At 36.4% G+C, this 26,300-nt stretch overlaps 1 protein-coding gene across 2 annotated transcripts in view; it reads left to right on the plus strand.

Annotated features, from left to right (window-relative positions):
• The window catches only part of OLA1 (Obg like ATPase 1), a 118,068-nt gene that overhangs the window by 26,894 nt on the left and 64,874 nt on the right, over positions 1–26,300 (plus strand). For both annotated transcript variants that reach the window (XM_027637105.1, XM_027637104.1), the window contains exon 4: positions 5,137–5,264. In XM_027637105.1, coding sequence (XP_027492906.1) covers positions 5,137–5,264 — 128 coding nt within the window. The remainder of the gene's footprint in view (positions 1–5,136; positions 5,265–26,300) is intronic.

Genomic DNA, 26,300 nt, shown 5'->3' on the forward strand with positions numbered 1-26,300 from the left:
TATGTAGAGATGAGATCAGCAGTGGGACTTTCTGAGTGACATCATGTGGGACTTAATCTAGATTTAAGAAGAGCATTTATGTAAATGGAAACCACCTGTAATTCCAGAGTGAGACACCAATAACTTAGCTGGATGTAACTAACATATCAGCATCTGTAAGCACATCCAAGCAATCCCATTTTTTACCGAAAACGACTGAAAATTGGCACGTATATCCTGTTGTTAATGTTCTTCTTCCTTTGGTGTCACTGAATTTGCCTGCTCTTCAGTTGGTTCTGAGCCTGTGTAAATCAGCTGGGCTGCGATGTATGTTCTAGCATTGCAAATTTGCCAGCAGTTAATGAAAGACCTTAAGTACTGGTGACTCAAGCCATCTTTTCTGCCTGATGGGAGAAGGCAAAATTTCATTAGTTGTATTTTGTTGGTGTAATAACTTACTGAATAGGTGTTTGATATATACAGGACACAGACTATGTGTTGTAATCCACATTGAATCTCTTACCTTTTTATGATTCATGTAAGTGCAATTTAATTAGCGGTTTTTTCACTTCTGGTTCATGTGCCATTAGGTTCAAGTCTTGTTTGTCAGTACCATGGATAAAATGCTATTAATGAAATCATTCTTGCATAGAAATAATCAGGGTTCATCTGCAGTACCTAGTTCTTCAGAAGCAGATTCCTTTAATTGCCCAGTGAGGGATTTTGCTTACATTGGTCAAAACTGCTTGCAAGATTGATTGCAGAAGTTGTAAGCGGGAATACAGCCTCCTGGAAGAGGGAGGCTTTTTGAACTGTTCATTTCTGTTTGGAAATGAGCCAAAAATAGCAGTGAGGACATGCTGAAAGTTCAATGGCTCTCTAAGAGTTTATCACGATATACATGCTCTCCTATGTTGCTACTTTTACTTCAGGTCATTTGTGAACTCTTAATAGATGACTCTCACTTAAGTTGTATGAATTTTCAGGAAAGAAGAATAATTTCTTTTCTAACAGATTTAACATAGATACTTTTAAAGGCGGAAGAGGCTATGCTGGAATTAGGAGATGAGTGGCACATTTGGCTTTACCAAAGAGAAAGGGAAGCTGGACATTATACCTTAATACTGAAGAATCTGGCCTTTTTGGTATGTGGGTCCTATAGGATTAGGTAGAGTTTGAGTTGAGAGAAAGTTCTTGAACTATTGAAGACATGAGTAAGAAGTATGTTATGAGTATTATCATCTAGGCTTACTGGAAAACTGCTGCACTTTGAATTTACTTGAAGCTGTCATGTGACTTTCCAGGGTCTTGTGGTGGATGTGAAATTTAAGTAAACTGTAGCAAATGCTGCAGAGAAACTAATGGGGTTTTGTTTGCACTGTTGAAGAGAGATTGTGGAAACCTAGAAGTGTAAAAAACCCAGGGAGAGAACCAGAGATTACTACAAAGCAATTACTAGTGGAAACCCAAGAAATAAATGTATGCCTCTTCCCTTCAAATTTTAGAAAAACAATACTCACAACAAATTAGAGATACCATATATGTGTGCATTTTAGAAGCAAATAGGTAACTGACTGCATTGTACCATTCAGAACTGCTGTGCTGGACAACAGGTCAGGTAAAGAAACTCCTCTTGCCTGTTTAAATAACTGTTTTGGACTGAAGTTTGAAGTGAAATTTGAAACCAAGTTGGTGAAAAATAGGCCTCATCCCCTGTAAAATGTGTAACCCTATGGATGGTGTAAGCCTCTTAGTCCTCAATGAAAACTGTAACCACTGAACTACAAAACTGAACTTGGTCTGGCCCAGCGAGTCTTTGTGCTCTTTACTGCACGGTTGCTTATACAGTGAAGGTAGGACACTAACACAAACCCACTGTTGCTGTCTAAGTGAGGTAAAAAATCCTTGCTCAAGGATTATACCTGTGATTAAAATACAGAGATACTTCTGAAATACTTCAGAATACTTTGGGTATTCTGTTTCATACTATTCATACAATTACTATAAATTCTTGTGACGTGCTTTATGGTAGGTTGGTGTTGCACTGATTTGTACAAATGATCTGCTGATGCCACCTGTTTCTGATGATCATTTGAGGCTCAGTGACATTATGCTAATGCTGACTAACGAATCTTAAGAAATGGAAATTAATTTGTTTAGAGAAGGAGGAAAAAAGAAAATAGAACAATCCAGTTAAGTCTTCAATAACCATATTTGAGGTATACGATACTTTCCCACCATTGTGTGCAGTGTTTTCTCTTTATTTAGTTTCATGATGTTTACTGTTTGTCCTTTGGAGTACAGGAAGGTGTGACTAGCTTGTGCCTTTGTCTGCTTTTCTCGGTATTCATCTTTCTGTGATGAAACAGATATTTAAACGTAGGAGTGGGGATAGTATTAATTTGCTTGGAATGTTAGCTTTGTGGTACCCGAAGTGAAGGTGAGAAAACGTCCTGGAAACCCGGATACTTCAAAGGTCTCTTGATTGTATTGGTCAACTGTGAAATGAATGTACCGTGGTTTCTTCCCATTGTCTAGCAAATGAGGTTGAATCTGGTGATAGGGTGGTCATCTGCATATGAAGGTATCTGCCTTACTCTAATGTGGCATCTTTGTAGAGAAAGTGTGAATTGTTCTGATGGCTGGTCAGGAAGTTAATCCTACCAGAAAGGTGAGAGGGGAGCATACAACATTTCTAACACCACCTCTGGTTTTCTTAAAGCAGTTTAAATGACAATGGAGAAGTGCTTTAAAGAGCAGTGTTTTTCTGTCTTGCTTTTGAGTTAGTTATATGTCAAAAAGCAAGGAGTTCTAACAAGTCTGACTGGGAAGTGGCCGCTGTTTCTTCTGAAGTATGTCAGCTTTGTGTTCATATCAGGCAATAGGAGTTACTGGCTTTTGTCTTCAGAATGTGAGTCGTTCTTGGTAGTGCCTTAGATAAGGATTTGTTGTTTCTTAGTTTGTGTACTGGTAGTTAAAAAAAAAAAAGGTAGTTTGCTAAGAAAACCATAGTGGGACAAAAATGAGAAATTTGCAAAATTGGTTTATTTCAGAATGTTCTTATATTAATGTTCTTTCTACTGCATTCCACAGCATTAACATTCAGCACGTGATATTTGTCTTCCCAAGGATAGGCCCTTCTTTTCATAGGCCTAGTGAAGTTTAAAGCTAAAAGTCAGCATATTGTGTACTTGGATTTTGTAAATATTTTCGTGTCTGTTTTTTCAAAATCACCCTTCAGGGTATTCATGCTTCTTTCTAAGCACATCACAAAGGTATTAACGCCATGAAACATGTCATTAAGTTCCTAATTTATTACACCTGACAGGTTTAGTGATACTTTGAACTTCAACTTGGTAAAAAAAAAATTTCGTATTTTGTATTGTGATCTGGTATTGTGAAATTATTTTACTTGGAAGAGATTATGTGTCTTGGGAAGTGTTAGAGCAAGATTGAAAACAAAACTTTTAGATTACCACTCTTCCAGAAATAACTGGTGTTGCATATTAAGACAGATTCTAGTGGATCATCTCTTCCCAGAGTAGGGAGTACATTTGAAGTGAGGAGGTGCACCTGCTGATGTTAAACTATGTGTTGTGCTATTTGCAGTCAAGTGGAAGTGGGATAGCACCAAGGAAAAAAAAGTTGGAAATGTACTTTTTTTCAGCCTAAGCCAGTTGCTCTGAGCAGAGACAGTGATCCATAGATTTCCATAACTACATTTTTTTCTGTCTGGGCCATAGCTGTCATACCAGGCACTGGGATAAGAAAAGAGTTGTTTTCTGATGCCAGTGGATTTTCCTGCCCTTACAGATTTGACAGCAGTCATACCATCAAATATTTCAATATTTGAAAAAAAAAATGTATTTATCAGCAAGTTGTCACACTAAAAAAAGTAAAGCTCAATTTGGGCTGTGGACAGGAAAGACTTCAGAAGTGTAATGCTGCTCAGAGAAGGTTTTTGTATAGGGCTGTCTAGGAGGTTACTGGCTAGGTCATCCCTAGCCCTCATTCCCATCTTAGTGGTTGCTTCTGTCTCTGAGCAGCACTGCAAAGGCAGGTGTTTGGAAAAGACATCTTAAGGTAGACCACAGAATTTATATCTTTAGATTTGAGTCTCATGTTGAAGACACTCACGCTAAAACAGAACACTCACCATAAGACCCGACACTCACTGCTTTACAAATTGGCACTCTGTGCTCCCACAGGCTGCAGAGCACAAGTCACACCCTTCACATCGGTGTGTCTGTTTTTGGTGGTATTGTCATTTGTGTAGACCATGTGAAGGTGCTTTTAGTCAACACCTTTTCACAAAGTTTTAGCGTGTTTTTTGTTTGTTTGTTTGTTTTTTCCTGACTGAGCTGGATTTTGAGAAGTAATTCGTTTTAGAGTACACATGAAAAAATGAATGCCTGTTAAGGTATTTGCTAATTTTAAAACAACTTGAGAATTTGCAGAGGATAAAAGGTTTGTAGTCTATAAATTTCTATATGCATTTTCCATTAGTTTAAAAGCTTTTTTCCATTTTTGTGTCAGGTAATTTGAACTTCATGACTGTTGTGTTGTTGCTGTATAAAATGTCACGTGGACATGTGTGCTTAACCCTTTGCTGTTCACTGTGGTGGAAAACATTGCAACTGTTTACATTATAATACAAGCTTCATCTTAACTTGTTTTCTGCTTTGATCACTGCTAGTTTTAATCACCACTGTATTAAAAAAATGCCCTTGTCTTCTGAGAAAGTTGCATAACTTAAAGAACTGAATGGTAACGTTAGAGGTATGTGATAGCAGAGTGCAATGGCCATTTGTGTGTCTCATCCCTTTGGTGCTGTGAAAATTGTGCCTTACACATTATAGACTTTATGCCTGCTGAACCAAGCTTGTTGATTATTGTATAGTTGTCTGTATAGTTCCAAAAAACTAGTTTACTTACTTCAAAATTAGTTTACTTAATTTTACATAAGTATTTACAGAAAAGTTAGAGAAGGGTTAGGGTTACAAGGGGGGGCGAGTTTTGTAATACGTTCCATAGTGTGATGTTTAACTTGTTCTAGAAAAAAGAAATGTTGAATTTTCATGTTCTGAATTTATTTCTGTGCCAAAAAATTTTTACTAATATGCTTCAGTAATGAAACTTCTGACTTTCATATTTCAGCAAAATTCCAGCATTTCTGAATGTGGTGGATATTGCTGGCCTTGTGAAAGGAGCCCACACTGGACAAGGCTTAGGAAATTCCTTCTTGTCTCACATTAACGCCTGTGATGGGATCTTTCATCTGATGCGTATGTAAACTTATTTCTCTGTTTTCTCTAGCATAAGGACAGCGTTGTTGTACTCTAATAACTGTGGAGCACATATCCATTACAATTTTAATCTTTACCTTTCAATTCAAAGTCATCATGTTTTGGGTTTTTCCAACCAAGATGATTCTCATCCTCTGCTGTATAACATGTATGCCTTTCTTCATAAGCATTGTACTGAAGAGTTAAAAAGGAACTGGGTTTTTGGAAATCTGGAATAATTGTTTGTTATTTTCTTCTGCCAGTAGTGCAGGGCAGTTTATTTAGTTTCTTATAGGAGGAAAAATGGAATGTGATACTAAAAGGATGAAATGGAAGTAGAAAATGAAAATAGGGGGTTAGTAGCAGATTGTGTGATTCTGTTCCTCACAGAGCAAGCCTCACTTCTTTCCTTTTCCTGATGTCTGTGTGACTTGTATTGAGTCTTAAACACCCCCTTACACATCCTTCTCCATGTGAATTCTGAACATTTCTCAGTTACACCAAAGGTTTTGATTCCCTTTAATCACCTATTACCACAGTGTAGAACTGGCCTTCAGAGTCATATTAACAGCAAATTACAAGCTAAAATCTCATTGAAAGTGTATGTTGGTTTGCAAAATATACTTTGAGTATTGGAAAAGCCTCATGTTTCTGCAGATTTAAGGAAACTGGACACCTTTATTGTTGTCTCTTTGGTTGGTCACTATGCAGGGAGTGAAGAAACAATAGAACAAAATAAACCAAAAGAGGTAGAAATACTTTTTATTTGGTGATTGGTGCAAAAAATTCTTTGGGCAGGGTGTTTCTAAAACAAAATCAATACTAATATAGTAATACATCAGTCTAGTTTAAGTATGTGTAACTACCCAAGAACCATTCCTACAATAACACTAGAAAAAGGGGGAGGTGAAGATGAGTTTCCCCCGAATACGGCCTGTCCTGGGATTGATACTGTTTTGCCAGGTATGATAAACTTTTTATACTTGCTCTGTTTTGATACTTGTATCATAAATGCATGGTAAGGAACAGATTGATACAATAGCCGTCGGAGAAGATGGGTCTTAATCTATATGTTGAATAATCCTAAGCATTTGATTCAGGTACCTATTATAAGGGATAACACCATTTGTATTTTTCATTGGGGATTGCAAGAGGAATGAGATTATTGTTGTGGGTGTTGATTGCCTAATAAACAGAAAGCTCTTTCAAAATACTACTTAGGGATAATAATAATAATAAAGCTGATGCAAAATTTTATGCTTAAGGCATATAAAATTACTTTTTGTTTCCCCCTGTGAAATGCATAATAGTTCTACTTTCCCCAGAATACTAAAAAAATGAAGATTTGATACTAAAAATAGTAATAGTCCTCTGGTAAATAAATTTTTTGAAAAAGAATCTATTAGTTATACAACACAAACTCTAGTTAAAACCTAGAACTCACTGAAGTTTTCAACATGCCATGGTAACTTATAATATAAAAATGTATAAACCTTTTTAATATGTTGTAATGTTTTTACACCCATCCACCCGTCAGAATATTTTCAATGAGTCTATGTCGTGTCTGGAGCTTGTATGGTTTCTGTTTGATTATAGAAACTACCTAAGCTGCTTTTGTAAGTCCTTAAACTTTCCAGATCCTGAGAGGATGAAGCTTCTTTGTTGCCTTTTACCAGGGTTTTGGTCCAAGTTCTTAATGAACTGTGTATCTTTGGGAACCAGTGCCCTGAAAACAGCTGTCAGTTTTCAGCCTGGCAGATAGGCAATAAATACTGAACCTCTGCAGCCACATAAAACTGACTTAAATAGGTTACCAAGGCAGGCTACTCCTATGCAAGGAGAATAAGCAGTGGGCTGGAAGGTGAGGCTTGTATGCCAGCAAGCTGGAAAGGAGGTGTTGCTGAAGAGGAAGAGAAGATGACAATGATAACATGTTTGTAAGAAGAGCTGTACTAGGAAGTGATCTGGAGACTCTGCATTTTCAAAGCATGAAAAATTTAGTGTTTGTTTTCACTAAGGTTTTTATTAGATCTGAGTAAATTTTCACCTTTGAGCACTGAAAGTGTTGCTCCCTGTCTTTATGCTGTTGTGGTATGTACTTCTGCTACCCGTGGTGATGGCCAGCATGGGAAGCAGAGTCCTTTGGAGAACTGGTCTTTTTCTTATTGATGAATGCCAGGCAGGAAGTCAGAAGCAGGTCATTGTGGGATTTGTGCTGTAAACTTCAAGGTCTGCATACCTGAGTTTATTGAAGAAAGGCTTGTTTGACTTAGCTTTGTTCTGTTGGTATTTTTGCAGAAAGAGTTTGAAAATTAACTCACATTGTATTAATTAAGGTAACGATAGGCAAGGAAGTGGCTTGCTAGGAATGGAGAGCTTTTGTTGAGTATGAGCCAAACTTTGGATATCTCATCAAAGGTATTTTATAGTCTTAGGCCAAAGGTTTTGATCCTGTTTTCTTTATTCGTTGAGGATGTGTCAAACTGTGTTTTCTTTAGGACAGAAGGTTTATTTGTGTTTATTTAGCTGCCATAACTGAATACACTGTTGCTACCTCTATGGATGGCTTTTGAAGAAACCTGTTGCCTATCAGTTTATCAACTACAGAGCACACAGGTGAGCTGCAGCTGTAGTACTTTCACAGTAATTATAGTTATGTTTTTGTTGGAACTGTGGAAGTTCTGTGTGGTGTCTACCCAAACTGTTTTTTGCATGGCATAAAGCTGAGGAGAAATGAAAACTGTTTCCGTGTGGCAAATTCTCTACTTTCCTTACTTCATTTAGAAAAAGACAGTACTTCCACCTCAAAATGGCTGTGTATTTTCAGCCTTCAAATTTCCTTATCCCATGTAGACTATACTTTCTCTGACAGACATGGTATTCATTAAATCAATAAAAACATTGTTTTAAGTCTAACCTGTATTTTAATATATGCAAAGAAGCAGACAACATCTGTGAAAACAGCATATGGTAGGGTAATAGGACAAGTAAAAGGAGAGGTAAGTTTGTGTTGAGCACCACTGTATTTTTGTACATGATTAGTAACAGTATGAAGCAGATTCTCTTACCTCAGCAAGCAAGGTGGTTAAGTTTTCATATACAGAATAGAGCAGTCCATTTTTGGGGTTTGATACCTCCTGTATATTTTTTTCTAATAAAGTGCACAAACTGAAAATTATTTACTGATATTTAAACTAAACCATTTGATTTCCATACACTTAAAAAGAAAAATTTCAGATATTATCCCAGTTTCTTAGGGGTAGGGGTGTAATTTACTTTTGGCCAAATCCAGTTACCAAAACCTCAGAAAGATATACTTCCTTACTTATTGGCTGAGTGAAGGGGGAATTTAATTTTTAAAGTGGTTGTGTGTCCTGGATAGTGGTGTCTACAGCATTAGTACCATAGTAATCTGACACGTGCTTTAAGGTCGTTACAGCTTTGTTCATCTTCCAAGTTTCACTGTTTAATTTGAAACATTTTTGACAGTTCTGTTTTCTGTGTTTCAGGTGTATTACAGTTTTTACTGAGGCAGCAATGTTTTTGTGGTTACAGAAGGGAGGCTGTTTGAAGATTCTGATAGTGTTTCTTCCAAATTTCATGGCTTTAACCACCTTTCAACTTTTATGGCAGATCAGTCACAAGTACTTGTAGAAAATTACTTTCTTTGTATGGTGGACTATAAATGGCAAGCTTGTTACAAGTGTAAATTTACAAATTGCTCCTAAACAATGCTTCAGTGAAGAAAATGGTAGATGTCAGTATTTAGTCCCTGCTATAGCTCTGTCAAGCTTTTAAATGTACTGGATGTTAAACAGCCAGAGCTCTTCATGTTTTTGAGTTTCTCTTCCGACTGATATCCTGCAATCCTACTTTTCTAGAAAATATGTTCCACATTTTTTTCTCTTATTTTTAGTTTCTTTAATGAAATCCAGTCTTTTCAAAGTTACAGAAATGGGGAAGACATTTGTCTGTAAAAGTACTTTGCTATCAAATGCTTCTTTTCAATTAATAAAAAACCATGGGGGTTGGATGCCCAGTGTTAGGAGTAGGGCAGGCAACACTGGGTTTTGTGGAAGAACTTGAGAGCTCATCTGTGTGCCATCAGCTGGTGTCCCAGTCCTGTAGAGGGACATGCGAGCCTGTGGTGACATGGTGCTGGGGGAGTGCCGGCTGGTAGGGGTGGGAAGCTCCTGCTCTGCCTGGAAGTGCTCTGACTTTACAGCAGAGGAGCTGCAGCTGCCTTTTAGGAGCAGGATGGGGAGTTTGGTAACTGATAATCTGTGAAATCTTGTTCTTTGTGATAAGAGTGAAAGAACCATGAAGCTAGGTAAACATCCCCTGCGGTCCTATAGAAGTGATTGGGGTGACCAGTGTGAATTGGTTCTTAGAAAGCCTTAATTGTACTTACTCCAGTTTTATGTCTGTTAAAACTGGAAATGTTTACGCTCCCGGGTTCTGCTCCTTCAGGGTTTTAGGTAACTTCTAAACCTGTTTGCCATTATTGAAGGCTTTGATAGATATGAATCACGTCAGCTGAGCGTAGTTTATTCTTGTTTGAAATAAGCACTAATTAAAACTGAATTTGACAATATTTGTACTGATTTTTGCTCAGCATTTAAAATCAAGTTAACTTGATTATTTTTTTATCAGCATGAGGGTTAATGGCAACTCGCAGTAATACTGCCAGTGTTTTGATTTGCCTGTAAAAGTCAAAGAGGTGATAACAAAGTTATCTAACTGAATAAGATACATCCTCTTTTTTGACCTAATTTTTTGACTTTCTATAAAAATGTGTGTATTTTATATGTAAAAATGCTAATCGTTTTGTAGCTTTTATATAGCTGAGGCATGATGCATTTTTTTGCCCTGTGTTCTCTAAGAAGAAATCATTGCTTCTCCTGGAGTCTGACTGCTACAGAGAGGAGGCATGTGAGGATATCACTTAGCCACACTCCACTGCACTAGCATTTCAGTGAGCAAAGTATGAGTTACACCTTATCCCTTCAGCGTGTGTGTTCCATGCACTGGAAATCACAGTGGCTCTGTTTATGCAACTGTAGCTTGGCTATGTCACTGCTAATATCTGAAGCTGTTTTTTCATTTTTACAGTGTGTCAAAAGTCACCTTGAAATGATGTAAACATAGCTGTCTTACAAATATTTATTGTCTTTGACATATTTTGGTTCAATTTTTTGAAGATGTTTGTTTTTGGTGTATTTTACTGAATGTAATTGCCACTTGTTAAAAAAGGGTTGCTCATTTTCAATACAAACCTTTCACTGCGAAGCTAACAAAGTTTAGAAATAGTTTGCACATATTAAACTTGTTAGTGTTATGCAGTCAAGATGTATTGCTGTATGCTATTGAGTAGGTGATTGTTCTTACTGAGATTTTCTCTTCCTTCTTATTTGTTGTTAGAGTAACTAAATTAAAGCTTAATAAAATATTTGGAGTGGCTCACAGTTCAGCTAAACTTTTTAACTGGCTTTCAGTTACTTCTCTATATTAAATGAAGGGTTTGAAATTAAAGTGGCAGTTGTGGCTGTGTATTAACCTGATGCTTGGGGGTTTTTGTTTCTTTATGGGTTCGTTTGTTTTTTGTAAAATATTGTATAGTGTTTCAATTCTGAGAAAAGGTTTCGCATGGGAGATATTTGTGATCACAAAGTTGTGAAAATGGCATTCCTCTCCTCTTTTTAGCTAAGTCATTACCAAAAGTGAAATAGTTTATATTAGAAAGACTATTTTTGCATTGTATGTTGCAATTTCAGAATATCAGGTCACAGAAAAAACCGAAACCCTTTGCAACCCTCTTGATACTGTACCACGTTCTGTGTGGTAAAACAGGACTGGGAACAGTGCCTTCTCAAAGGCGATGAAGTTAAGTTCTGAAGCAAACAACATTATAGAGAGAAATTCTATATACGTACAAGTCTCCATTCCCCCTCTAGATAATGTGAAGTAACGAAAAGGAGACTGAGGGGAGACCTCATAGCAATCTACAACTTCCTCATGAGAGAGAGAGGAGGGGCAGGCACTGATCTCTTCTCTGTGGTGACCAGTGACAGACAGAACCCGAGGGAATGGCTTGGGGTTGTGTCAGGGGAGGTTTAGGTTGGATATTAGAAAAAGTTTCTTCACCCAGGGGTTGGGCACTGGAACAGGCTCCTCAGGGAAGTGGTCACAGCACCAAGCCTGACAGAGTTCAAGAAGGGTTTGGATGATACTCTCAGGCACCTGGTGTGACTCTTGGGGATGTCCTGTGCAGGGCCAGAAGTTGGACTAAATGATCCTTGTGGGTCCCTTCCAACTCAGCAGATTCTGTGATTCTGTGAAAAGGAAGCATGTTTGAATAAAAACCTTTTTTTTTCATTTTTATTTATTTGAACACAGAACTTGGTTTGAGGCAAAAAAAATTTTAAATCAACAAAGTACCCAATAAAGAAGGGATTTGAAGGGTAAATGATTCTTGGAACACAGATTTTCAAGAAGTACTGCCTTTACACAAGATTTATTGCAGGGAAATGCAGTTGTCATTAGTGTCAGGTACTAGCCTTAAGCCATCTTGGAGAGCTAGTGCTGTTGTCTTTTTCATGTGCCTACTCTTCAGTACAATAACATAGGAAGAGACCTGTGATGAAGGTTGATGCTCAAAAGCAGTTGTCTGCTGATGTAGTCTATTTTGTAGAAGCACCTGAAGAGCAGAAAAGAACCTTGTGTGTGCTTTGCATAGTAGTACATTATTGTCCAAAATACTTATAGTGGAATCAAAGGACCAGAATGGGATTCTTGTGAATCTTCTGACATGGGGTTTGAACTAGTACTACCTTGAAACCTAAAACCGCAAGAGGGAGGGAGACATTTTGTACACCAGCATCCTGTTTGATAGATCACTGCCAGTGCAGGATCAACTAGCTTAGTTTGACCAACTGTAAAAAACTTCTAACTAATCAGATTTTTCACGTTGGCAAGAAGATAATTACTAGAAGGGCAATAACCTCCTAAACTCAGTGATTGCAGAAGAACTTTTTAAGACCTGTTGTTCTTGAGCATAATATTAGTGTGTTTGAGATCTATGAAATCACGTTGTAAAATCACCCTCATCTTCTATTGTGTTGCTGGTGTTTCTTTCCTTTTGGTGTGCATATATTGACAAAATTTGTGAGTTTGTACCTCAGAGCTGTTTGCAGTGTGCTACTTGCGGCTTTGTTTCCCAAAGAGGAATGAATTTGTTTTCCTGGGCATGTGGGTGCACACTGTGGAAAAGGTGCTGGAAAATTGTCATCACTCTAGTGAGTTAGCCTTTGTCTTTATTGAACAGTAAATTATATCACCAGGCTGAGTGAAAGTGATACCTGAGCTTTAATCCATACTCCTCTAAGGCCAGGTAACTACAGTTTAAAGCACAAAAAAAACTCATGTAAGAGTTTAAATAGGCTTTATTTTCAAATTTCTCACAAGTAGTTGTTGTTCTGAGGGCTGAATAAGCCTCTCCAAATATATGGATATTAGGAGCAAAAATTTATACCTTGCAGATTAGTACAGTTTTAATCCCTGATAATTAAATAAATGTCTCTCAAGGATATACTTCTTCAGAAAGGATGAGAGCTGTGGATTTTCAAATATTTTGTAACTAATTAAACACTCCAAAGTTTGTTTTATGTTGAGGTTACCTCTTGATGTCACAAGTTGAATTTTGATTGTATAGTACCTGTGAGGTTTCATTTCAGTCTCAAATATTGTAAAGTCTGTAATTTTAGTTAATTACTTATTGAGAAGGAAAACTATTGTTCTTGCATTCTTCTCTAGCCATTATTGAAGTTTGATAATACTAGCGTTGTTAGTCTCACGCTAATTGAAGTTACAGTGGATTTTGGAGGCCTCTTTGTCATTCATCTTTAGCATAATACCCTGTGCTTCTCTATGTCCAGTTTCTTTTTTGTATCAGAACAGATGAAAACATAAAAATTTCTTGTCTAAAGGCCACCACCCTTGCTGGAGTAGCAGCATCTAATGCCATTCTATTTATAGATGGAACTTGTTAAGTTTCCTCAGCAGGGACTTAAAACTATGACCTCGTGGGCCAGAAACAGGAGAGCTGCCTACTGAGCTACAAGGGCAATCTCTCAATTCTAAAGAATACATAGAAAATTTCTAATATACTGTACTGTGAGTCATAAAGTACTTGACCAGTAAACCCCCCCTCCCCCCACAAGAGTAAAGACTAGGCAGGCTATCTTTACTGAGTCATTGTTATTATTTGACCTACAACTACTTTTATTATAGTTCTGCATGTGATTTTGAAGTGTATAATTGCTATTTAGGCAATACAGATGAGTTTTTCTCTGTAATACTTTAAAGAAATTGTCAATGTGTGGTGGTGTTGGGGAGTTCAGAGGACTGTTCCTGAAATACATGTTTGAGTGGGAGTCTTTACTGATGGTATAGGGGATCCTGGCTTTTTTAAGGTGACAATTGGCTGTTCCATGGACTTTTTCAAAAGCTTGAAGGGAAAAATACTACAGATGGATTTTGGGTTTTTGGCATTTGTTTGTTTGTTTGGTTTGGTTTTGGTTTTTGGTTTGCTTATATGAAATGTGAAAGCCTGTTTTCCTTTGGTCGGAGGAAGACTACCTTAGAAAAGGTAAAATAACAGTTCTTTACCAGACTATAGGAACAGAAAAAGGTAAGTGACTGATTTTTTCACTTTATTTAGCTGCAGTGATTGTATCAGAAAGGTGAGTGGTCTGTAAACTGAGAATATTTTAGCATCCCTTTCAGAAAGTGACTTTCTCAAAAGTGCATTCCTCATGATATAGGGACTTAATTGCTTTTTGTTGTGGGTTTTTGGGTTTTGTTTTTGATGCAGAGTCTTAAGGAAAACTTTAAAATAGGTCCCTAGAAGCACTTCCAATTTAAACATAGATGGCTATGCTTCCTGATAGGCTGGGCATGGGCCTGTGTTGGATTTGTAGACAGCAGTAGAAGTTACCTGTTGGTGCTCAGGGGCTCTTTGTTGCTCCACAGTTGAGTATGGCCAGCAGATGTGCGAGTGGGTCAATATCAAATGAGCCGATGTAATTATTTCTGAGGCTGACGTGACTTCGTATTCAAATAGACAAGGAGTAGTTGCAGAAGTGACTGTGATGCATCATCTGTGGGAGTGGTGCGTGCTGTCCAGGTGATGGAGGAACCAATGCTTTGGCTCCTGCTAGAGGTACAGGTAGTGTAGTGTAGCTTTTAGTGCCTGGAGGTGAGGAACCAAGTTACTTTGAAAATTTTTCTCTTTGTCTCTTTAAATAGGAACTAAAGTCTAAGAATTTAAGGAAAAAACCTGAAAAACTAGTAATCTAGTTGAAGAAGGGATAAAATATATTTGAAGTGGCTATGCAGAAGAGCAGAGCTCTTTGGTGCTGGTTTATTTTATTAAAAAGAACTTTGCCATGTCATGGTTTTTTGTTCAGTTTGTATTCCAGTAACGTTTGCATACATTATTGGATGTATGTTCATTGTATTTACATTTATAGTAAGCTTTATACTTGCAAGTTGTTTTAAATGCACTTTATCTTCTACTAGGTCTTCTGGCCCTCAAAATATATGAATTGAATTCTCCCTAATTATCTGGGTTTAGTTGTACTGATATTTCCATGGTGTATGTATGCGATTGCTATGTACTGAACAGTGGAGCAAATACTGCAAATGAAGACCAGGAGGAACCTGGCTTTGGGTTTCTTATTCTGACTATAAATTACTTATCCTAGACAAACTAAATAGGGCTCCTAGGTTAGCTAAGATATGCTGTTGTAAGACTTAATTAAAATATACCTCCTTTTTTGTGTGTGTCAAGCAAATCTGTCTGAGATTCTTGGGGTGTCAGTTTAGAGTTCCTTCCTTTTTCTTTGCCTATGAGAGTCTATGAGACTGTTTAATAAACTGACAGAACACCCTCTGGTTCAGTTTTCTCTCAGAATTGCTATTTATTGGAGCAGGCCTGGTTTCCACAATGACCAAAATGCTAGAAAAATAGGTGTCTGTCCCTTTCCAAGTCAATACTTTGTGCCAGACTCGTACACTGAATAAGAATGTCTTTTGAGAGCTTAAGCAGCTCTGCACTCCGACACCTTTTCTCTTCTATATGCTACCACTTTCTCCTGTGCTGTTGGAATTGATTGTGGAACCATGTAGTAAGAGGGATTTTGGTTTTTAAAAATAACCATATTCTTCTGGCTGGTTTATTTTAAAAATAGGTCATTTCTCTAACCAGATTTAACATGTAATGCAGCAAACAATCATGCTGTTCTAGCTGAGAGAGCATTAAGCTGAGATTGGTAAGCTGAAAAACATTTGTAAAAAGCACAGGTAAATAGGAAATACGTGATGCCAATGGCATCCTTTTTTTTTCATACTGGAGGCAATTAACAAAATACATGAGTTATCAGGCCAACCATTTGTTCTTGTGAAATACCTCAGAAATGCTATTTTTGGTTCTTATTTTGAGTTTTGCAGTTAAAGTAAGGCTTTATCTGTTGTTGATAAAACAGCAAGAAGATTCTTTAGAACCTCAGTGTTTATTGTTATATACGTAATTAATTTTCTGAGTATTCAGGTATTACGTGGTTAATTTCTTTTCTGTTAAAGTTAATTTAAAAGACTTTCATTACAAAATCAAACACTCTCTCTGCTTCCTTCTCTCTGCCTTCATTTCTACCCCCCAGCCCCATCATACAGGTTTTTTTTCCAATAAGGTTGATGGCAGATAAGCTTCTGTGCCTCAAACTCACTTTACTAGTTAAACTTTTAAAATATGTTTGAGCACAGGTTGGGGTTTCAGTACGTACCTAGATAGCTGTTACTGAGATATCAATTCCATGATGCTTATTGAATATTTTTATGCACCCAGCTTTGGTAATTCGATGTGAAAATTGATGTCTCAAAACTAAATAGCAGCAGGAATGGGAAGTCAAGTGTGTGAAAGAGTTGCAAAAGCAGGGAAATGTAGAACTACAGGAGTGTAGGCTACCTGAGAGGGATTGCTTGCTTTCAAAAGGAGAAAATACAGAAAGAAGCAGCGAGAATCTGAAAGATAGGCATGTTAAGACTCTGAGTTGGGCTGTTCTGAAGTGTCATAAAGCAGAAAAATTAATCCAGTGAACATCACCATAGAAATTGTGTGTGTATGAGTATATATGTGTAGTGTACAAGATAAGAAATACTGATGTGTCATATATTTTAATTTTTAGGGATGACATGGTAAAATTACCATGCAGAGGAAACAGTCTGATATCTTGGTGAGTTTAATCTGTCCAAACCAGCAAACACTAAAATGTTTTGATCATTAGCAGATGATTATTTCATAGTTTAATCACAAGGCAGAATATAAAGCTTTCTTTGGTATGCTTACTGCATTTTTGTCTTCTCAGCTTATCTTCCAATTTTTTAAATATATAACTAAATCAGTCAATATCATTCTAGGTTATTTTATTTAATTTTTAAATTTTTAATCTGGATTATCTCTGTGTTTATGGTTTCTTTTATTTTGCTTGTAAGTCTCTTGCATTTAAATGCAAATGTGAAGTATTTTCCTGGATTCATTGTAGCGTAGAGTTTTAATTATTTTTTTCTTTTATAACTCTCTGTGTACTTTAAGAAAACAAAACTATTCACTAGATTGTGCAGTATTTAGGAAAAAAACCTGTCGTTTCTGTAATGCCACTCTTGGCCCAAAACTATATTAAGTAACAACTGAAGCACATCACTTTCAATTGGTTTCAAGACATGAAACCAGAAATTTCCTTACTACGGTGCTACAATATTCAGCTGTTGTTTGAGATGGATATAGAAAAGAGAGTCAGCAAGAAAATATAAAACTTCTTGTCTTAAATTGATTTAATTTATGTATCACAAGGTACTAAAATATTGAGTGCTTTGTGCAATTACAAAACATTGTGAGTGTAGGCAGAGCTCAAGTCAATGGGATCCACAACCTTACCTCAGTTTCTGCTTTTAGCAAAATAATGGATAATTTTCTCTGAGCCATAGTTCATCTTTGTAGTTTGTATGTTGAGCTTTTATTTGTAGAGATTGTTTAGTCATTATGATAAAACATATTATAAAAATTTTGATAATGAAGAGTTAAAAAGCTCTCTGTTTTCTTTTTATAAGCCACCTGTTGCCTTAGATGCATAACTATATGAATTCGAACAAAGTGCTCATCACTTGTCAGCCATCGGTGGCAGCATAAAAATTACTTGTGGTGCTTGCTTTGCAAGAAGTTCTTTTGTGTTTGTGACATCAGCTTTGTTTTCTACAATTAAAGTATTACACGCTAGAATAATCTAAATTGCAACCACTAAATGGTGATGTAGTTCTTTTTTCATAGAGCTGAATTTGTTTACTGGTTGCGTACAGCTATTGACTACTGTTTAACATGACATGTCCCTTTTGCCTAGAACAATCTTTGGAAAAGGTGTTTTTTTGTGTCCTGTTCTTGTCTCCCACCCCCTCCATTCCTCCTCCCTTTTCCATTATGGAAAGCTTTTCTCGTACTTTTTTTAACAAGTAGATAAAAATACATGTTAGGCTGCAGTATTTTTTTTTTTCACCTAGCAAATTAATGGCACATGATGATATCGCCACAGAGAAAAAAGCCTTGCAGTGGAGTGATCTGGACTGCAGGAGATGTTTTGTTCCATAAGAACACATTTTGACATGAACAGAATAGTTTTTGTTTGCATGGTTTAAAATAAAACCCCAAACCAAACCCATTTTTCTGACTCTGACCCTACTGTACTAGTGACTGTACAGATACCTACTCAATGACTTTCTCTGTTGGAAATACCTTAGCTGTGATGTTCTGTTCCTCTGTTATGGCTTTATTTTGAAGTCTTTCCACTTCAAAGTGAATGGGAAGAATTTGCATGTGATTGGGTTATGATTTCTTAGTATTGTTTTCCTTGTGTTAAAGATATTCAGTGCTATAGAAATTTGTGGAAAATCTGCTGTCCCCTCCTCAAATTCTGTAGTATTGAACAGAGGGTGATTTTTGTGGAAAGTTCAATTAAGCAGGTACAATTAGTATAGTTTTTTGTATGTTGATTAAGTACACAATAGGCCTGGGTTTTTTTCACATAACCTTAGGAAAGGCATAACTTCTGTTAAGAATTTCCGTATACTTAAAGTTATGTGAGACATAGTTCCCATTTGAAGAAATGAGACTATAACTAAGCTACAATATTGCTGATTTTTATATTAAATTGCTCTCTTTTTATAAGGAATATAAGATGACTGTAATTCTGTATTAATTTGCATGCAGGAGTTACTGGCTCTACTGAATCTGTGATAAAATCTCTGTGGCTGCAGACTAGTCCTGGAGCATTGAAGGCTGCCTTTAGCAGTCACCTCCCCTCCTTGGGCCAGAAGAAGGAGAGTTAGAGGTTATGCTCTCCTTGAGACATGAGCGTATAAATTCAACTTTGCTATTCTTTCATGTTGATCTAGTAACTTACCCTTATGATGAATACTGCAAGTTAGAGATTTAGATAAAGTCAAAAGTAGCTTACAGTCAAATAATGACTACAGCACTGTTCCAACAGTAATCCTGTAGAGATTGGGATGTGAAAAGAATACAAATGCAAGCTAAAGACTATGTAAAAATTGTATTAAAAAAATGCAGCTGTACTCATACAGTCTCTTCCCATACAGTGGCTTTGATAAGAATATGATTATGTTTAAACTGATAAACCATTAACAGCATTCAGTTTACTAAGGTATTTTTATTGTTCAAACATCATTTTAAGCTGCTAACTGGTAAATTGCTGATTCGTGCTCTTATCCTTTCACATGCTTTCCTGTTGTCATTTTTCATGGAATGTGTATATAAGCAAGTAGGAAGAGAGAACAAAAGTGATCTTTTATAAAGTACTTCTATATCCTTTCCAAGGGTGCAGTTCTTTTATTTACTCATACTGTGTTTGTGATTCAGATTCCATGAATTGCAGTCAAGTTCTGCTTAGCGTAAATAAAGATGGCTTGGTCTGAACCTAAACTAATCAGTATATATTTATAAAAAACCCCAAAATAAATACCCTCCCCTCTTCTGTATTGCTTACATTTACAGAGTGACATTAATGTGACTGTGCCACATATAATGAATAATATAGTGTATGAGTTAATTGATCATTTATAAATACAAATTATTCTTGGGAGAAGGGGGGGGGAGAATGTTTCCTTGTAGTTGATTTGTCCTATACTGAAATAAAAAACCAACTTGTTTAAATTTAATTTTCCCCTCTCTCTATGTTTTCACTGGGAGTGGTTTTGTGTGTTAATGAATGCAGTTGCACTCTTTGAGTAAGTAATTGTGGGATTCTGTTGTGTGCATATATTTCCCTTTATGGAGAAGTGTTGCAGTGTCATTTTTGGACTTACTTTAGCCATTATTGGAGCTGGAGAGTGCAGTGTGAATACACCTAGCAGAGCAAAGGTACCACCAGTTGAATTGGCTACTCAACTTTTCAGTTGTCTTGCTCGCTAAACCTCAGCAGGGTTTCAGTTATTAACAGAAGAAAACATTCAGAGTATTTAATAATTTCTTTTAAATGAAACCCTATACTTTTTAGAAAGTGCTAGATATTAGTAAGTTTTCGTTTTCCTCCCATATTGTGTGTGTAATGTTGTCATGCTAAGATATTTTGACTGCTGCATTTGAGTGTTTTTGTTGAATAATATGATGGACTTCAAAAGGTAAATACATCGTAATCTCAATTTTCCTAATCAATCATCGTAAAAGCTATGTCGTAGCTTTTCCTAGTCTTGCTGTAGATACGAATGTGCAACGTGCTGTTTAATGGATAAAGGAAACAATTAAGTCAAAGAGCATGTCCAGGAGTACTCATATTTGTGGTTCTCATATTTGTGCCCTGTGGATGTGTCTGTACCTCCGGGTGAGGGGGATTCTCTCATGGTGCACTGCTGCTGCAGGCTGGATGGCTTCCTTGGTTTCATCTCTGTTTTCCTGTGTCGGGAACAAGTTGGGCCATGTTTGGGAGAGATAACATGGGATTCTCAGGAGGGGTCATGCCAGGAGCCTGCAGAGGTGAGAGGTGCTACCTGCCTAGAAAGTGCCTTCAAGCTTCCCGGGCCGCCTGCGTGTGGACAGGTTGGTGCAGACCACCATCATTTCCAGCTTGTCACAGTCACACAAGGAGTTCTTACTTCTTCATGTCCCTTCATCTGGTTCTCATAAGCAAAATCCAAATTCCCTCCCTGCTGGAGAGAAATGCTGCCTTTGTCAGCTAAAAAACTCAAGTTACACTTTTCTGTCATCTCTTTCTGTTTATGGATTTTTTTTCAGAATGTATCTGCACGTGATTTGTTAGCTTGAGGTCTTTTGCCTTCTTACTTTTTGTTTTCTTACTCTGTAACAGCAGGGTGATGTTGGTTAACAGGATTTTGTATGTCAGTGGTGCTATTTACTAGAATGCTGTTAATTTACTGTACTAGAGCACAGAAAAGATGAGAAACAATGATTTGTTTGCAGTTTCACAGAGCTAAAAGCTTCTTGACTGGAAAGATAACTTTGGGACCACTGCAGCTACAAGACAATTGTTTTAAATTGAAATGTTAAATTTGGTGGAATTTGATAAGTTCGCACAAAGCAGTTTCAAATCTCACCCATAAATACAGTGGGAAGTTACATTTGTTTTTTTCTGTGTTTTAAACTTTGCCTTAGAGAACAAATAACTGTTTATTGTTTCAGAACATGCGTAATTATGTGGAAGTGCATTAATTCTGTGTTGTACAAGCACTGCATAGAAATATTTCCACGTAACTAGGATGAAATATTCAGCATATTTGAGAAGAAAGAACCTTTTGGAAATCTTCGGTAAGGGGAAATATTACTTGTATAATTTATTTTGAACGCATAAATCAGTCTCATATATCATATACCATCAGCTTTAATATCTTGATGGATTGAGTAGATGGGTAAGCTGGGCTTGTGGCTGCAGTGTTGGGGAGAAGGGCAGATGGAGCTGCATCTGAGAGAAAGGCGGCATCTTGCTGTGGAATGCAGGCAGGCTGTAACTGCCTCTCTTAGGAGGAGGGGATACTGTAATATTATCAGCAATGTTGTGTTGAAAATTGAAAACAAGTAACTAAAAGCATGTTGTAAAGAAACAGATGATTCAAATGACTCAGAGAACATTTTTTAATGTTAGTAATCAGCAAACCACAGAGAAAAATTAACTTGTGATCAGAGTTCTGATTTTTCACCAAAATGGAAAGCCTAGTCAAGGGTAATCCATCTTCTGTTCACTGAACATGTTTTTTCTTAGCTATACTGCTTACCAGTTTATTTAAACAAAAAGATTTTATGTGTGTGTACTGTTAAATAAATGTTGGAACAGAAACTTAACAGCTTTATAGCTTTTTGGAAGCTTCTCTTTTCTTCAGTAATATCTCAAAAATTTCAGAACATTTTCTTAAAAACAAATAGTTTGAAAAATAACCATTCAGTTAACATTGATTAGCTGAAAGTAAAATGCACCCTGTTTTCATTGTTTTCATACCATTGCAGCAGCTATGCTTTCTTCAATTTGTTTTTTTTGTTAGCGGTAAAAGTGTCTTGTTTATTTGTGGTGTGTTTCTAACCTTTTTCAAGTTTATGCATTGTATTTTCATAAACTATGAACATCAGGGTTTTCTTACCCAATGAAAAAGAAAGAATCTTGAATGGGTAACATTTTCATTCTATGTTGTGTGATACAGATTTTTTTTTTTAAATCCCTGATCCAATTCAGATTAGACCATTACATTATGTAAAAAGTACATATAGTATTCTTTATCAAGGTTGTTACAAAAAGGAAAAATTAAACTGTGAACTGTATCTTTATAACAAAGTTAAACTGGTTTGGAATCATAAGGTTACTGAAAAGCAGGATATAACTCTTAAGAGATCTCTTCTGTCAGATTCTCCTCCTTGAACTAGCAGGTGACATGAAGCCTGCTAGGACAGTTCTGGCCTCTGGCTTGCTCCTGTTGGCTCTTTTCTGTGGTCAAATGGTGAGCAGGCTGTAAGTTGAGTGAAACTTCCTGAAGGGGTGGTGGTGTTTGACTTGCTATTCTGGGGAGCATCTATAGCAGTAGTGTTAGAGGCATCTATGTAAATGCTTGAATATTGCATATGCCTTTTTCATGTGCTTTGAAATTTAGGTGGGTTTTTTGTCATCTTTCATCTGTTGTGAAGAAGTTAAGTATCATGGTTCCGCATCTACTGACAGTCTACTAGTTTCAGGAACCCTAGAATAATTCTGTCTTTTTTTATGAGAATGATAGCCTCTTCAGGATAGACGAGGTCTAAGACAAATACTACATGATAGCTTTAGGGTAAAAACCTTGCTACAATAATTGGATGAAAGTATTTTTATAGATTTAAGTGCTGATGGACAAGGACTTGCTTCAGAGACTTCAAAAATTGCCAGAAGCATTATGGCCAGCATGGTCCTTTTCTTCTGGAGAGTTTTTTTGAGTGTTTTGAGATGGAGAGGGTCTTCATTCTGTCTAAGTGACTTTTAGGCTTATTTTATCAGGAAAATAAAACCAGTTTCAAACCAAACCTTGAACAAAAGATGTGTGCTGGAATTAGTGATCAACATTGTCTATTTCAGTGTTTTCTGAAGTGTCTCACTGCCATGAGTTTGGCAGTTTGTATCACAACCTATTAAAAAGTTGTGGTAGTAGTGATGTTTAAAAAGGCAGTGGTCAAATGAAGGATGATAACATGAGTATTGATTATTTTTCATTCTGAAATGTTTTAAGATGCATGTTTCCTCATGCTAAAAGGCAATTCCTGGTGACCTACTTGACTTTGCTGCATGATACAAGTGTTTGTGCTGACATTCATATGTAGAGAACTTTGAGAATTTGAGTGTACCTTTATTTAAATTAAAGAAAACAACCTTCAGAGGTGTACATACTATTGCCAGCTTACAGTGACTAGAAAATTAAGGCAATACCACTGAGACAGGCAGTCCAACATCCATTCGGCATTGGCCACGTGGTTTTGTTTATGCGCTGTCCTGTGCCTGTATGTGAGGACAAAATTAATTGTGGTTGTGTGCCAAACTTTATGGTAGGCCTGATCTTGTTTGCTACTAACCAACAACTACTTTGCAGCTTTAATCCTTGTGTTTGCCCATCTAGTAACCCTGAAACTGTGGGGAAAGCTACTACGCCTTCATATGCACTGTGTTTGGAAAACTTAGAATAGAAGGCAAGTAACACAAAATAAGTCCTGATGTTGAAAAATTATGTTAAATAATAAAGGTATATAAGAACAGATAAGAATATATAGAAACTGGTAAATAATGTTGTGATACAAACAGTGGGGAAAAAATATCAGAATATATTTTCATATGAAAGTGTTGGTCTCCTTAGAGACTACTTGCTAGAGCTGTGTGCACGCACACAGTTTTACCAAGCAGGCCTTTTTGGGTGTTACTGTTAATACAGATGTGAAATATAAAATATGATGTAACAAATACAAGGTGGATTTAAAAATAGCGTGTAGAGGTAAAATACTGTAAAATGTTTTATAGTTTGAATTTAATTGCAAATCAGAACATAATTATCTGAAGAAGTTCACTGCTGAACTGGGGTTGCAAACCAGTGCATTTCGAAGAACACAGCGACCGTCTTGGCAGCTGTGCTTTAACTTCAGCCCAGGGTGCCATTGTCACAGCTCGAGTTAGTCTCTGCTGCTTCTTCCTAGCTGCATTCAGGTGCTGTGGTGATGCCAAAATACACCTTACTGCCATGAAAAAATAGTGAAACTGTATCAATTCTTTAATTCTGCATGAATGAGGATAATACAGGGGTTGAGTGTGTTTGCAAATGGTGAGCTGTCCTGAGGGGTGAAACAGTTTATGTTAATGGTCCTTGCCCTATGTGAACCATGTAGGGTAATCCCTAAATGGCTTACCTAAACCTGTGTAACTTGCATTGATGTTTTTAATTCATGAATTAAATGTAATTTAATTTCAGATTCCTAAGTTGAAAAGGTTTGTAACAAACTCTTCCTCATGCGACGGTACTTTATAACATCTTTGTCTTTTTCTGGCATTAAGAAAAGTGTTTCTGTAATGTTAATTAGCTAGTAACTGCTGTTTTCAGTGTGCTTTAATTACCGTATGTTGCTTGATTATATGTTATGAAATAAACTTAAGGTTATTCTAGATTGTTAAACGGTGAGCTAATATGTAACTACTGTGCTTAAGATGAGGTTTCTCAGATACTGTAGTGGGGATATTGGGAAGAGGAAAAGCTGAAAGTGCAGTCTTATTCTTAGTATATGAAGACAATTTTAAGAATTGCCTCCCAGATTTTAAAATTACTATTTATGAGAAATATCTGATAAAATACCATGAAAATACTTTGAATCATAACTGTGCATCATCATAGAATAGGTTGTATAGATGTAACTCTTGAATGATTTGCATATGTGTTACTAATAGGCATCCTTTGCTGACAGTCTGATTGTACAATGCAAGATAGTTATCACTGACTATTACTAAAGAATTTTTTTAAAGTGTTCCTATTCAAATTACATTTAGCAGTAGCTACACTGCCAAACTACGTGAGTGTAGTTCTTTCTGCACATGTAAGCAGAGTATTACTGAAGTGACAGTTGTACTTTTTAATGAGCAAGATGTTTAAATAACTTAGTGCTCGTGGGCAGTTTTGTTTTCAATTTCAGCTAGAAAAAGTGCTAAATGAAAGACTGTACATAGTGGTTATATTTAGTAAACAGACAAAAAGAAGTGAAGCTTTATAGATTACTTGAAACTTCTGATAACAAAGATATTTTGATTGCCTTCCATATTAAAATAAAAAAGTTGAAACTTTTTTTGACTAGAATTTTGAGTATTTTAAAATGTATCCTGTAACTTCTTTGTCTCCTTTAAAAAGATATTTGCAGTAGTATTTATACTGGCTATTAATTTAACCAATCTAGCACTAGAAACTGCTCAGAATTTTAATAATATTCACATATAATTGCCATAATCTCTGGTCTTTGCAGGAGATGGTACTTTGCATACTCGAGGGTTTTTCTATGGTGTTTCTTTCTCAGATTGCTAGAATAAAATCCATATTTGTTTCAGTCGATTTTACATAGAAAAAAACAGTTTACATTTTCAATTGATGCATAACTTTGTCATTTGCTTTGCTGTATCTTAAATTCTAGCTTCATCCTTAGTTAGACTTAGTGGTTAGTGTTCACATACTTCCCCTCTGATCTTAAAGTACAGTGTAAGCTGATCACAAGCTAACTTTGCAAATGGCACAACATATATGAAGATGAATCCTCTATTGTGCCAGTTTATTCCCCCAAAGATTTTCATCATCATTTCTTTTACAGAAAGAAAAAATGTTTTCAGAATTACTTTGCCAAAATATTAACTCTTGGTATTCCACCAGTCAACAAATTATTATATTCAAGATCTTTTAGTTTTGTGGGCCTTTTTAATATGTTTCTAGTTTTTTAACAGTTTTTCTTTGAAGTAAAGGTATGGCTCAACAGTGTTGATACCTAAGAGGGTAAGGTCAGCTGGGGGGGTTGGTTGTTTTTTCCTCTGTAGCCTAATAAAATGTGGCATTTTAAGTGCCATAGAGAGGGTTTCAATTGTGGCCACTCTCTCAGTTAAGTAACTACTTACAGACACTGAAGATACCTTTTTTTCATTCAAAGAAAGTAAAACAAATAAACGTTCCTTCCTCTACAGATGTTACAAAATGTAACATATGTGTTAATTTCCCTTATTTCACTATTCATAGTGGGCAGTGGGGCTTTGGTACAGGAGGGGCCTTCTGTTGTTCCTTTTAAGTTTGATGCATTTTTACAGCAGTTGTTGTAAGTATCAAAGTCTTATTGTCTACTTACTAAATGGTAATTTCTTTTTTTTTTTAAAGTAAACTTACTGCTGATTTCGTTAGATACTATTAGTGGCATTTTTTTACGGAAAGTTGGAATTGTAT

Source organism: Corapipo altera, unplaced genomic scaffold, assembly GCF_003945725.1.
Source record: "Corapipo altera isolate COAL_440 unplaced genomic scaffold, ASM394572v1 45, whole genome shotgun sequence".
NCBI lineage: Eukaryota > Metazoa > Chordata > Aves > Passeriformes > Pipridae > Corapipo > Corapipo altera.